The 15,693-nt window shown below is 43.6% G+C and overlaps 1 protein-coding gene across 1 annotated transcript in view; it reads left to right on the top strand.

Moving 5' to 3' along the window:
- Positions 1–15,693, top strand: part of USF3 (upstream transcription factor family member 3) — a 98,789-nt gene that overhangs the window by 46,428 nt on the left and 36,668 nt on the right. Inside the window, exon 4 of the mRNA XM_084609988.1 lies at positions 9,191–9,219. Within this exon, the coding sequence (XP_084466114.1) occupies positions 9,191–9,219 (29 nt within the window). The remainder of the gene's footprint in view (positions 1–9,190; positions 9,220–15,693) is intronic.

The raw sequence follows: 15,693 nt of genomic DNA, 5'->3' as shown, positions 1-15,693 counted from the left end.
CGTGGCGGCAAATCACTTTGGACAAGTGGGTCCTAGAAATCATCAACAAATGGAATGCATCCCATTCCTATCTATCTCCCCTGCCCACCCCCCCTCTCCATCCCTCTTCTGGGGCTCTTCTTATGAACACCTTCCACAAGAAGAAATAAACCACCTGCAAATGGGAGCCATAGAATCAGTCCCATCCCAACACAGAGGGAAGGGTTTTTATTCCCATTATTTTCTGATCCAAAAGAAATCCAGTGGGCGGAGACCAATCCTAGACCTATGAAATCTCAACAGATTCGTCAAACTGCAAAGCTTCAAAATGATTACGCTATCCATCATTATCCCAGCACTGGAACAGGGGAACTGGTTCTCTGCCTCCAAGACATGTATTTTCACAACACCAGATGGTTCCTCAGTTTCATCATGGGGACCATTCATGACCAGTACAGGGTACTTCCCTTTGGACTTTTTACAGCCTCCTGAGTCTTCTCCAAAGTCCTTGCAGAAGTGGCAGCCTACCTATGCAAACAAGGCATTGTCATATTCCCATACTTAAATCACTGACTCCTCAAGGCTTCATCCAAACCTGACTCAGTTCATGCCGTACGGCAGACAATGAACCTTTTCTCAAATCTCTGCCTTCATATAAACATACAAAAATTGACACTGTCACCTGTACAACACCTGGAGTTTATTGGGGCACACTTGGATGTGATAAAAGAAGAGCCTTCCTCCCAGCTCACAGATTTTCAGGAATAGTCGACCTCGTGTCCACAGTGAGAACCTGTCCCCAGATCTCTGCCAGGATGTGTCTCCAGCTGCTCGGCCACATGGTAACAGCCACATTTGTGGTAAAGCATGCCAGGTTGCATGTGTGCTGTCTCCAGGTGTGGCTACGCACTGTCTACGTACCTCAGAGGCACAGTCTTCACAAATTCCTGTCCATGCATATCAAGGTCAGTGGCTCACTACTCTGGTGGACAGAACCCAAAAACGTTTGTGTCAGGGTACCTTTCCTTCAACCAGCTCCATCCCTGATACTAACAACTAACAACTGACACCTCCCTAATTAGTTGAGGAGCACACCTTCTCACCCATATAGTGTAGAGCAGGTGGTCCCTAGTGGAATCCACCCTACACATCAATCTTCTAGAGTGACAGGCAGTCCACAAGGCCTGCTGGCATTTTCTACCACTGATCAGACATCACACTATATGAAATATGACAGACAATATGGCCTGCATGTTCTACATTACTGGACAAGGTGGAGCAAGGTCCCACTCCCTATGCTCGGAAGCCCTGAAATTATGGAAATATGTCCAACACAACATCAGCATTTCAGCTGCATACTTCCCTGGACACCAGAACGCTTTGGCAGACTCAATGAGCAGGACGACAAGTGGAAGCTAGATACAAAAACCCTACACCACATATTCAGCTGTTGAGGATTCCCAACCATAGATCTCTTTGCCACAACGGAGAATGTCAGATGCCCTCAATTCTGCTAAAGAGCAGGCCTATGCCCTCAGGCGCCTGTGAGATGCGTTTCTAATTACGTGGGATGCCCCACTACTCTATGCCATCCCAACCATTCCCCTGTTGTTCAGAGTGCTTCACAAGATACAGGGGGACCGAGCCTGAGTCATCCTTACAACTCCAACATGGCTACGTCCGATTTGGTATACTCACCACCATACGAAGGAGATATATGTTCTCTGATCACTCTGTGACCAACTCCGTGCCTTCTCTCACAGGATGCAGGTCAAATCCTCCATCCCAATCCACATTGCCCCTATATCTGAAGTCATGAGTCCTCCATGGTTTCAGGATTCGGAGGTGACCTGTTCAGAGGCAGTAAAAGAGGTCCTCTTGAATAGCACACGTGACGCAACTCAACGCACTTACCTCCAAAAATGGACAAGGTTCTGATCCTGGGGCACCACCAGTCACATCATGATTTTACTTATTTTGGACTATATTTTGGATCTTAAAAAATCAGGGTTATCCACAAGTTCTATTCATGTACACTTAGCCTCCATCACAACATTCCATCCCAGACAGCCACACTGTCTTCACCCATCCATTCCGGAAGAGATTCTTAAAAGGTCTCCAAAACCTTTACCCTCACGAGATCCCACCCCAGTTTGGGACCCTGGTCTCATCTAGCGCTGCCTCAACAGACCACTGTTCGAGCCCATGGCTCTTGTATTCATCTATCCATGAAAACAGCATTTCTCATCACCATCAGATCGGCTCGACAGGTAGGAGAAATTGGCGCTCTCACGGCATACACCCAGTACACAGTTTTTCATAAAGACAAGGTCACATTATGTCCACATCCAAAATTCTTACCAAAGGTACCAACTTCCTTCCATTTAAATCAACCTATCTTCCCAAATCACATAGCAACCAGCAGGAGGTGACGTTACACACCTTGGATGTCAGGCAAGCATTAGCTTTTTACCTGGATAGAACTAAATCTTTCACACAATAGCCATGCTTATTCCTGTCAATGGTCGAAAGATAGAAAGGCCTGGCCATTTCCAAACAATGCCTTTCCAAGCAGATCTTCCAATGTATACACCTTTTCAACCAATTACACAATCAACAGTCTCCTCCTGGAACTTGAGCACATTCTACCCACTCTCTCTCCAACTCGATTGCCTTTCTCAACAATATCCCAATTATTAACATTTGCAAAGCAACCACCTGGGCTCCATAGACACTTTTAGCCATCACTGCGCAATTATTATGCAGCATCAGCTGCCCTGCTAGGACACATTGTCCTGTCATCTGCACTAAACTCCACTCCGAAGCCCAAGACTTCCAACTAGGGGCACTGCTTTACAGTCACCTATAGTGGAGCACCCATAGGGACATGAGAAGAAGAGAAGGTTACTCACCCAGTGCAGTAATTGATGTTCTTTGAGATGTGTGTCCCTATGAGTGCTCCACTACCCACCCTTCTCCCCTCTGCTTCAGAGCTGAAAGATAAGCTTTGCAGTAGAGAAGGAACTGAGGGCAGTTGGTCCGCACAGCGCTATATATAGATCCCATTCACAGCGTGAGATGAGCAGGAGCACATTTGTGGTCCAGTGGGCACGCTACCAAAGATTTCCGATCTCAGGCATAGGGGGCGCTGCTGCACCTACTGTGGAGCAGCCATAGTGGGACACAGTTCAAAGAACCTCAGTTACTGCACAGGGTGTGACCTTCTCTTTCTCACATATACTATCCTGCTAAGCATGCCCCAACCCTGGTCTAGCGGTAGCTTCCTCTAGAGATAAAAGGGGTAATTTAGTCTCTGTGGCCCATACAATTCTTGGATTCTAGTCGAAGTCTGCCAATTAGTGCACTATGTGACGGTGGGTTTTGATGTGGAATTAAGACCCATTAGACTCACATAGGGGGGCACTAAATATCCATTAGATGGGAACAACTTTTAATTACTACTGAGCTAGGCTGGTTTCAAACTGGTGAAAGGCTCTGTAGTTCCTTAGCAATACACTGAGGTATCAAGTCCCCAAGTAAGTGCTAACCTTCAAGAATGAGGCTTATTTTTGGAGAGAGATGTTTGTTAAATCAAATTCTGATCTCGTTGGAGCTTGCACAGGCACTGTCTCCCACTCTGTGGGGGCACAGGTAAAATCTCCCACATACTGACTTGTCTACATCAAACACTGTATAACTGCTCTATTTTGTTCTTGAAGGGACAGCTTCCATTAACAAAAATACTATTAATAATAATGCAGTAATAAAATAACGATTAATGCATTATCCACATTCACCTCTAATATCATTTCAACAAATATGATTATTCTAGGTTCCTCACACTAGCTTGATAGGTGTGGTGTGTGTGTGTGTGTGTACATATATGTGTATATAAAAACACATTTAAAAGAACTTAGGGTAGAAGATAAAATTAAGGTCGCAAAGTCAGCATAGAAAAGCTAGGAAATTCCAGAATTCAGGTTAGCTGTATCACTTCAATTATGATGCTTTGGGATACAAGATAAAATTTTCAAATGTGCTTAAGTCTATTAAAAATCAATAGTACTTAGGGCACCTAAGTCATGTGGATGCTTTTGAAAATGTTACCCACAGTCTTTAATCACATAACTACATACTATTTTCCCCCCAAGAGTAGGCTTTGAACCCAGGACCTTCAGATCCATGATACAAGCCCCTTCCACTTGAGGCAGTGCTACAATGCTGGGTATTCATGCATTCTGTTCCTGGCTCTTGAAAGCAGAATGTGTTCAGGATGTGGTAGAGGCAGCATATTGAAGCACATAATTTGGCACAAAGAAAAGGAGGACTTGTGGCACCTTAGAGACTAACATTTATTTGAGCATAAGCTTTCGTGAGCTACAGCTCACTTCATCGGATGGCACAATCATTCTGAAAGGCATTGTGGCAAAACAAATCAGATTCAGGCCCAACATATTAGTTGCCTGGATTCTATTCCCTGCTGTGGTTGAAATTACCATGTACAACCTCTCTGCTATTTTATCCATGAAGTGGGTGAATGACAATTGCTTCGCCTTGTGGTTCATAATATAGGTTTTGAAATTCATAGCAATATTAACAGCAGCCACTGGAGAAAGGTGGGACTAGAGCTTGTGGTTTCCTGGTGTTTCATTATTATTATTTACTTGTATTATCGTAGCACCTAGGAGCCCCAGACACATACCATGACCCCATTGTGCTAAGCACTGTAGAAACACAGAAAAGAGACAGTTCCTTCCCTAATGATCTTACCATCTAAGTATAATACAAGAAAGAACAGATGGCTTCAGACAGACTGATGGGGGAGTACAAGGAAACTATAAGAACATAAAAAGAAAAGGAGTACTTGTGGCACCTTAGAGACTAACCAATTTATTTGAGCATGAGCTTTCGTGAGCTACAGCTCACTTCGTCGGATGCATGCCGTGGAAACTGCAGCAGGCTTTATTTATACACAGAGAATATGAAACAATACCTCCTCCCACCCCACTGTCCTGCTGGTAATAGCTTATCTAAAGTGATCATCAGGTGGGCCATTTCCAGCACAAATCCAGGTTTTCTCACCCTCCACCCCCCACACACAAATTCACTCTCCTGCTGGTGATAGCCCATCCAAAGTGACAACTCTTTACACAATGTGCATGATAATAAAGTTGGGCCATTTCCAGCACAAATCCAGGTTTTCTCACATCCCCCCCACCCCCATACACACACAAACTCACTCTCCTGCTGGTAATACCTCATCCAAACTGACCACTCTTCAAGTTTAAATCCAAGTTAAACCAGAACATCTGGGGGGGGAGAGGGGTAGGAAAAAACAAGGGGAAATAGGCTACCTTGCATAATGACTTAGCCACTCCCAGTCTCTATTTAAGCCTAAATTAATAGTATCCAATTTGCAAATGAATTCCAATTCAGCAGTTTCTCGCTGGAGTCTGGATTTGAAGTTTTTTTGTTTTAAGATAGCGACCTTCATGTCTGTGATTGCGTGACCAGAGAGATTGAAGTGTTCTCTGACTGGTTTATGAATGTTATAATTCTTGACGTCTGATTTGTGTCCATTTATTCTTTTACGTAGAGACTGTCCAGTTTGACCAATGTACATGGCAGAGGGGCATTGCTGGCACATGATGGCATATATCACATTGGTGGATGTGCAGGTATACGAGCCTCTGATAGTGTGGCTGATGTTATTAGGCCCTGTGATGGTGTCCCCTGAATAGATATGTGGGCACAATTGGCAACGGGCTTTGTTGCAAGGATAAGTTCCTGGGTTAGTGGTTCTGTTGTGTGGTATGTGGTTGTTGGTGAGTATTTGCTTCAGGTTGCGGGGCTGTCTGTAGGCAAGGACTGGCCTGTCTCCCAAGATTTGTGAGAGTGTTGGGTCATCCTTTAGGATAGGTTGTAGATCCTTAATAATGCGTTGGAGGGGTTTTAGTTGGGGGCTGAAGGTGACGGCTAGTGGCGTTCTGTTATTTGTTAGGCCTGTCCTGTAGTAGGTAACTTCTGGGAACTCTTCTGGCTCTATCAATCTGTTTCTTTACTTCAGCAGGTGGGTATTGTAGTTGTAAGAAAGCTTGACAGAGATCTTGTAGGTGTTTGTCTCTGTCTGAGGGGTTGGAGCAAATGCGGTTGTATCGCAGAGCTTGGCTGTAGACGATGGATCGTGTGGTGTGGTCAGGGTGAAAGCTGGAGGCATGCAGGTAGGAATAGCGGTCAGTAGGTTTCCGGTATAGGGTGGTGAACATAAGAATGGCCATACTGGGTCAGACCAAAGATCCATCCAGCCCAGTATCCTGTCTGCCGACAGTGGCCAATGCCTGGTGCCCCAGAGGGAGTGAACCTAACAGATAATGATCAAGTGATCTCCCTCCTGCCATCCATCTCTACCCTCTGACAAACAGAGTCTAGGGACACCATTCTTACCCATCCTGGCTAATAGCCATGAATGGACTTAACCTCCATGAATTTATCTAGTTTTCTTTTAAACCCTGTTATAGTCCTACCCTTCACAACCTCCTCTGGCAAGGAGTTCCACAGGTTGACTGTGCACTGTTTGAAGAAGAACTTCCTTTTATTTGTTTTAATGAGACAGTGTACCAGCAGCCTAATTGTTGTCAAGTTTTTTTTGTTGGCATCGTGCCAAAGGAATGTTTTAAGGAGAATAATGACTTAGTTTTGCAGATGTTTGCAGGGAGCTCCTCCCAAACCTGAGGGACTCCATGGGAGAAAGCAGCAAAGTACTTGTTTAACAAGCAGACAATGGAGACAGGCATTGTCCTTTTTGATATTTGCATGAGAGATGATAGGTGGGTTGGGGATAGGTCGAGAAGAGGTTTGAAAGTGAAGACAAGTAGCTTATGTTTGACACAACAGAGAAGAGGGATGCAAAGAGAGGAGTGACATGGTCAAAGTGACGAGTTAGAATGCTGCTGCAAAGACATGTTTCCTAATGGATATAAGCAGAGCAAGATTGCATTTGTCAAAGTCAAAGAGAAGAATATTGCAGTAACTGAGATGAGAGCCTGGATGAGAATTTTAGCTGTGTGGATGAATAGAGATGCTATGCAGAAAGAATCTGCAAGACTTAGACATAGCCTTGATGTAAGGACCTAGAGAGAGTTCCAAATTGAAGATGACACCCAGATTATGGGAGTCCGTGACAAGCAGGTTGGTGGTGTTGTCCACAGTGATCAAGAAAAGAGTAGTGGGGAGGACTTGTGGGAAAGGTTAAGTAGACATTCTATAGGCTAAAAGCTTTTAGGAGGGGGGCAGAGGAAGGGTGTGTGAGTTTCTCATGCATAGCATTTTATCAGCTGTGGGAGAAGACATGACAGATCTGCTAAATGTGTGAGTGTCACACAACATACAGCATTTGGCAGGCCTGAGAATGTAATTTCCCAAGATGGAATTTCACCAGGTTGTCAGCTTTATGTGTCATCTGAAAGACTGCACCCTCGAGGATCAGGTCTTGTGTTGTCCTCCTGTTGATTTCAGTGGGACCAGGAGCAGGCACTGGATTAGCTGATAGGATCATCTCAACAATTAGATTTGAGTAAGATCTGCAATTAAGCATTCATTTTCACTCTCCCAACAGAAAACTTATTTATTTGGTGGCAAAGGATATGGGAAAAGTTGTTCTTGTGTTAGGTCTCTGATTCAGGAAGGAGTCCTTATTCAGGAAGGATGTTTAAACACATGCTTATGTGCTTTCCTGAATTGAGGCCTTGGCCTTCTTTAAGCTAGGCCACAGCCTGCTGCTTAATAAAAGTGAGTGTTGAGATCCATTGCATTTCTTCCCCCCTTGCCTCACAAGTAGCTGTGCTTCTTCAAGTATTTGTCCATATGGCTCCCACTCAAGGTGCACATGTACCTGTGCATGCAAGATTGGATTCTTTTGGCCTGCAAGTGTCTGGGGCAGTGCATGCACCCTGCATGGCCTCATGCCTCTAATCGAGGGCATACAGGGCATAGTGAGTCTCAACTGCAACTTGGTTCCTTCTTACTGCCCATGACAGTGAGACAGGACCTCCATAGTGTCCAACTGCTACCCCATAGCTCTTTGTTACCTTTAGTATTAGTTCAATGTTAATTTTTCTGTATTTTTTTCTAGCAGGTTGACAAGCTTGTCTTGCTTATGAGGCAGCTATTCCCTTAAATGATGGGAATATTAAATATTTTATTTGCCTTTCCAGACAAGTGTTCAACATGCAGGGCTTTTTCAAAACACCCTCAGAAAGTCCGAGATGATTGTTTGAAATTATTTTTATTGGAGCAATCAATGAAGGGTACGTCTGATTCCGAAACCCTCTATCAAAAAGAAACAACTACTGCCTCCAAGCTGCACTCAGCAAGTGCTCAAGCACACTGATCTCATGACCCTCCTTTCCTGTTCATGTGGAGTCCTTTAATCTTGGTGAAGGAATTGAATGGTAGTTGGGCCCACTCTGCCCTTTATGCCCTTGGGTAGGGGGCAAGAGGACATGCAGGGTGCCAGCATGGCCCCTATAGACATTGCTGGCCAAAAGAATCGAATCTCGTGCACATAAGGCACATGTGCACCTAGAGTGGGAACCATGTGGACAAACATTGTAAAGGACCGTACTTGCTGTAAAGTAAGTAACTTGTTCCTTTTCTGCCTTTTCCATTAAGCTCTGGGAACAATAAAATACTTGTGCATGTAGCATGGCTGTATGTACAAAAAATTAAGTGTGTTCTGTTTAGTGCAGCTTTTTCATGAGATGAGCTTTTCCACTGGTCAGAAATCTGATTAGTTTTTATTTATTTGTATCATGATAGTGCCCAAAGACTCCAGTGAGCAAGGGGACCCCATTGTGCTAGGTGTGTACAAACACACAGGAAGAAACCATCCCTGCCCCTATACATGTATAAATTGTACCAAGTACACACACAACGCACATGTAGTATTGCACTCTAATCCATTTAGTCTGAACATTCATGATCTTTTCTCAGAAATCATTAATATAATATATTCCTATATCAAGAACTACTTTTGTGGGTTTTTATTTCTCTCTTCTCTATATTCATTCTTGCCAAGAAAGCAGAATTTTGTATTAAATGTATTTTTTTAACTGTAACAATAAAATTGCTTTAAAACATAAAAGAAATAATTGTACATGTGGAGGTTTTCCCTTTTATTTCACATAATTTCTTTTGAACTTTTGTATTACAGAAAGAAAAACCGGGAGACACACAATGCAGGTAGGAACTACAGTATTTTACTGTTCAGAGTTGAGCTGCACAGCTCTTTGAGTTCCTTACTCCAATCTGCTTGAAAGCATACAAGGACTGGTGCATTTGGAATGGGGAAGGATCCATTTATTGGAGTGTATTACATGAAAAGACTCCAGAGCCCCACATGGAACACCTGAAGCAGGGCTGCTTCATGGACAGCTGTAACCATCCTTTAGTTTGCCTAGCCTATGGAAAATGTATAGAATAATAGAAATAATATCTTGAATAAACAGGAGAGGCTTTCTGAATGTGACCCTCATGTCCCTTATTCCTCCCAAACACCTCTGTGGACACCTTGGCTTTTCATTTCATTGCTAATAAACTCAGTGAATCAATTTCTGTTCAGTTACAAAAGAAGATATAAGCAAAAGCAGATATTGGTTTTGTGTGAGTATATTTTTGGGAATAAACATATAAACTATATGGAAATCAGGGGCAGGCATCTAACACATAAAATGCATTTTAACTTTTAGAGGCCTTGGGTTAAATATTTTGAGATGGGATTACTCCACAGCATAAACTTCCATTGCATTCCGTTGAACACCACCAGTCCAGAAATCCTCCTTAGAACCAATCTGTGCTTTGTGGAGATTCCCCCCGATCTCCTAGCACATGCCCTTTCCTCTCTGTTGGTTCCCAGCTTAAGCAGTGTTGGGAACTCACAGCTGTAGAACAGGACAGGGAGGGGCAGGTTTCAACCAACTCAGAGAAATAGTGGGCATGGTCCCATGGAAAGACCAATTAGGAATAAAGGAATCGAAGGGGGCTGGCAGTTCCTAAAAGATGTAATACAGTACTGGAGACTCAACAGCAAGCTATTCCAGTGCACAGGAAAGTTAAGAAGAACCACAGAAGGCCAATGTGGCTGCACAAGGAGCTTTTTAGCTATCTAAAAACCAAAAGGGATACGTACATTGAAGATAAATAAGTCAGCACGGATTTTTCAGCAATAAATCGTGTCAAACCAATGTAATAGCATTCTTTGATGAGGTAACAAGCCTTATGGATGGAGGGAAGTGGTAGGTATGGTAAGTCTTGACTTTAGTAAAGCCTTTGATACTGTCTTGCATGACCTTCTCTGATTTGCCTAGTTTGTTAACAACATAGATAGAGTTACTATAAGGTGGGTGCATAACTGGTTGGAAAACCATTCCGAGAGAGTAATCAGTAGATCAAAATCAAGGTAGAAGGGCATATCGAGGGGTCCCGTAGGGATCAGTTCTGGGTCTGGTTCTGTTCAATATCTTCATCAGTGATTTAGATAATGGCATAGAGAGTACACTTACGAAGTTTGCGGATGATAGGGCGGGTTGCAAGGGCTTTGGAGGATAGGATTAAAATTCAAAATGATCTGGGCAAACTGGAGAAATGGCCTCAAGTAAATAGGATGAAATTTAATAAGAACAAATGCAAAGTACTCCACTTAGGAAAGACCAATCAGTTGCACACATACAAAATGGGAAATGACTGCCTAGGAAGGAGTACTGCAGAAAGGGATCTGGGGGTCATAGTGGATCACAAGCTAAATGTGAGTCAACAGTGTAACACTGTTGCAAAAAAAGCAAACATCATTCTGGGATGTATTAGTAGGAGTGTTTGTAAACAAGACACAAGAAGTAATTCTTCTGCTCTACTCTGCACTGATTAGGCCTCACCTGGAGTATTCTATGTAGTTCAGGGCCCCACATTTCAGGAAAGATATCAACAAATTGGAGAAAGTGCAGTAAAGAGTAACAAAAATTATTAAAGACCTAGAAAACATGACTTATAACGGAAGATGGAAAAAACTGGGGTTTTTTTAGTCTGGAGAAGAGAACTGAGGGGGGACATAACAGTTTTCAAGACATAAAAGGAAAAGGGAGAAAAATTGTTCTCTTTAGCCTCTGAAGATAGGACAAGAAGCAATGGGCTTAAATTGCAGCCAGTGTGGTTTAGGATGGACATTAGGAAAAACTTTCTAACTGTCAGGGTAGTTAAGCACTGGAATAAAGTGCCTAGGGAGGTTGTGAAACTCCATCATTGGAGATTTTTAAGAGCAGGTTATACAAACATCTGTCAGGGATTGTCTAGATCATATTTAGTCCTGCCTTGAATGCTGGGGACTGGACTAGAAAACCTCTTGAGGTCCCTTCCAGTCCTATGATTCTATACAGAAAATGGAAAGAGGGGTATGTCACCAAGGAAATATACATGAGAATAGCACAAGCATGTAGGGATAAAATCAGGAAAGCCAAGGCAAAGTTACAGCTGGCAAGGAGTGTTTGAGATAACAAGAAGATGTTCTTCAAAAATGTCAGACAAAAAAGAAAGGTCAAGGATGGTGTGGCTCTGCTGCTCAATTGAGAATATGAGCTGGTAACAGAAGGTGATAGGAAAGCAGAGCTGCTCAATGCCTATTTGCTTTAGTCTTCTCTCAAAAAATAACTTGTGGGTGGATGCCTAGGGAAGTTACCATAGATGATAAAGGGGAAGGGATGCAGATGGGGATAAGTAAAGAAGATGTCCGAGATCTTCTGATCAATTTGAATTAATTCACATCAGTAGGGTGGGATGCTATACACCTCAGGGTATTGAAAGAATTAGCTGAAGAGATTTCGCAGCCACTAACAATAATATTTGTAAACTCATGGATGATAGGAGAGGTCCCAAAAGACTGGAGAAGGGCTAACATAATGCCCAGCTTGAAAAGGAGGAGCTGGGGAACTATAGAACAGTCAGTGTGACTTAGATACCTGGGAAGCTACTAGAGCAATGTATAAAACATTCAATTTGTGAATACATGGAGGACAAAGGGGTGATCACTAACAGCCAGCATGGATTTACTAAGAACAAATCATGCCAAACCAGCTTGATTTCCTTCTTTGACAGAGTAACTGGTTTGGTGGATAGGGGGAATGCAGTAATATACATAATATACCTGGATAATATACCTGGATTTCAGCAAGGCTTTTGACAGTCTCACATGACATTCTGATAGGTAAGCTGGAGAAATGCAGGCTTGGTGGAACTGTCTCTAAGTGAATACAAAATTGATTAAACAACGACAAACAAAAGAGTAATTATTAATGGAATGGTGTCAGATTGGAAGGAAGTCTCAAGTGGGGTTCCACGGCGAACTGTTCTGGATCCAGTGCTGTTTAACATCTTTATTGATGATCTGGATGTAGGAATAGAGAGCATATCGATCAAATTTGCAGATGACACAAAGGTGGGGGGTGAGGGGGTTGCCAACACTTTGGAGGATAGAGCTAAAATTCCGATGGATCTTGATAAATTGGAGAACTGGGCTATTGAAAATTCAACAAAGACAAATGTAAGGTGTTACACTAAGGGAAGAAAAACCAAATGCACAAATACAGAATGGGGGATAACTGGCTTGGCAGCAGCACTGCTGAGAAGGATCTGGGAGTTGTGGTGGATCACAACCTCAACGTGAGTCAGCATTGCAATACTGTTGCAAAAAAAGCAAATGCAATTTTAGGTTGCACTAACAGAGGCATGGCATGCAAGTCATAGGAGGTGATAGTACTGCTCTACTCGGCACTGGTTAGGCCTCAACTGGAGTACTGTCTCCAGTTTTGGTCAACAATGTATAGAAAGGATATAGAGAAACTGGCCAGCAACAAAGATGATCAAAGGGATGGAACTGGGTATGTTTAGTTTGGAAAAGAGGAGATTAAGAGGGGGACATTAGAGTGGTCTTCAAATACTAGAAAGACTTTCATAAAAAAGATGAAGACAGTTCTTCTCTCTTGCCACAAAGGGCAGGATAAGAGGCAATGGGTTCAAACTACGGCAAAAGAAATTTAGATTTAATCTCAGGAAAAACTTCCTAACTGTAAGAACAGTAGGACAATGGAACAGGCTACCTACGGAGTTGTGGAAGCTCCTTCACTGGAAGTTTTCAAAAGGAGGTTGGGTAGCCATCTGTCTTGGATGGCTTAATGCAACAAATCCTGCATCTTGGTAGGGGGATAGACTAGATGACCCTTGCAGTTCCTTCGAATCCTATGATTCTATGTTTGCATTAGTTTATCCCAAGAGTTCTGATCCAGTTCTGCCTCCAAGCAGTCAGAATCTATTCCTCCCTGGAATAGTGGTAACTAGTGACATTCCTAAATCTCAAGGAAGTTGTTCAGTGCTTAGAGCAGGATTGTGGGAATTAGGGGTCTTGGTTTCTATTCCCAGCTCTGGCACTGTCCTACTGTGGTGGCTATGGGCAAGTCTCTGCACTTCTGTGCCTTGGTTTCCCCATATTACAGAAAAGTGGTGAAATTTATTGTTTGCAGGGAGCTTTCAGCTCCTGGGGTGAAAGGTGCTATAGTAATTCAGAGTATTATTCAGATGTAGAATGCTAGAAGATTAGCCAATTTCTTAAGGGTTAAGAAGTGTTAACAAACAGACTTTCTGCAATCTAGTATTCTAATTAGTGACATATATACTTAAGATTGTCAAAGTGTTGCTATTCTAGGCCCCTGATTTCAGTTGCTCTTATTTTTTCAAAACTTTCACCCTTTGGGCTGAAGTTTTCCAGTCATGGGGCCTGAATTCTTACTACCCTGCACCTGAGCAAATCCACTTTTCCCTCACTTGGCACAGATATTAATGTGACTGCACAGTGTGTGAGGCCTGGTCTACACTACAGAGTTAGGTCGAAGGAAGCTGCCTTAAGTCGACCTGTTAATGTATGTGTCCTTTACATCAACCTAAATCGCCTCTGATATAGACTTCTGTAATCCACCCCTGCGAGAGGCGTAACACTTAGTTCAATTTTCATGGGCCGTCTGCAAGGTAGTGCGGACGCAGCATTGTGTAATTTGACTTAATTGGCCTCTAGGTGGTGTCCCACACTGCTCATCTGTGACCGCTCTGGAGATCATTCTCAATTCTGCTGTACTGCAGCTAGGTACACAGGAAACAGCCCCTCCCCTGTTAAAGCCCCGGGAACTTTTGAATTCCCATCACCTGTTTGATCAGCACTGGGAGCATGCCAGCTGATCATGGAGACTACACACCCCAAACGCGCTCCAACCTGATCTGCACAGGAGGTGGTGGATCTCATCGCTGTGTGGGGAGAAGAGTCTGTGCAGGCAGAGCTCAGATCCACCAGAAGAAATGCTGATATCTATGCGAAGATCGCTCTTGGAATGGGGGAGAAGGGCTACACGAGGGACACACAGCAGTGCCGTGTGAAAATAAAAGAACTTTGCCAGGCATACCAGAAGACAAGGGAGATGAACAGTCGTTCTGGTGCTGAACTCCACACATGCCGGTTCTACAGCGAGCTGCATGCAGTTCTTGGGGGTGACCCTACCAGTACCCACACAAGCAACGTGGACACCTCAAGGGTGTGTGAGTCTACGGACAATAAGGAGGATTATACGGTGGAGGAGGAGGATAATGGGAGACAGGCGAGTGGTGGATCCATTCTCCCCGAGAGCCAGGAAATATTTTTAACCCTGCAGCCCTTTGGGTCGCAGGACAGCATGGTGGCTGACTGTGATGCCAGGGAAGGCACCTCTGCTAAGTATACATTTAAATTAAAAGTCCAGTTAAACTTTAGCGGGCACACACATTCGGTGGTATTGCATGTTTACTGTGAAGAAAAAGCGAGGTGCTGTGGCCACTTACAAGAGGCCACTCCAGCTACGCAGACGGTGGCTCCTGGAAAAGACTGTTTATGTGGACTGGGATAGCCCAGGAATCCTCCATGGATATCTCTAGGAAACTTTCATGGAGTTACTCTGCAATGCTTTGCAGAAGGTTTCTGGGCAGGGCAGTCTTATTTCTTCCACCATGGTAGGACACTTTCCCACACAACTCCTGAATTAATTCTGCTGGCATCATTGCGGTACACAGCAGAGCAGCATAAGGACCAGGTCTATTCCCAGACGCTTGTTACATCTCCTTCCTTTCCGCCTCTATTACCCTCAGAAAATTGATATCACATTGGGTTGCCTAGGGGAAACGGGGGAAGTTCTCATTAAAAGTGCTCTTACATGGGGGAAAAAAGGTCATGTAGACCCCACCCCACCCCCATTCCGGATTGCCAAACCACACAACCGCTAATGTGACTTTACAATGCTCAGCATGGGTTGGCAAGTAGTTTAAAGTGGCTGATAGGGGACTGGGGCACCACATGAGAGATCCTGGGGGGGCCTACTCACCATGGCTGGAGCAGCAAAACAGCACAGTGAACGGTTATGGATTCTGATTGTTATGGCTTGCACCTAGTGTAATAAGGGTGGGGTTTTTTTGTTTGTTTGTTTTTTATGAAAATGGCCTTGCTATGGAAACATTTTATTCATGTACAATGGCTCCTTTAATTTTTTCCCTGACTGACAGCTGGAATTGTGTCCTTCAGCGGGTCATCAACACCTGAAAGCAGACTTTCGCTGATTAGAAGAGGACAAAGAATGCAGGAGTATATGTTCACCAAGA

Source organism: Lepidochelys olivacea (genome assembly GCF_965140295.1).
Source record: "Lepidochelys olivacea isolate rLepOli2 genome assembly, chromosome: 1".
NCBI lineage: Eukaryota > Metazoa > Chordata > Testudines > Cheloniidae > Lepidochelys > Lepidochelys olivacea.
This window is presented reverse-complemented; position numbering and strand designations above follow the sequence as displayed.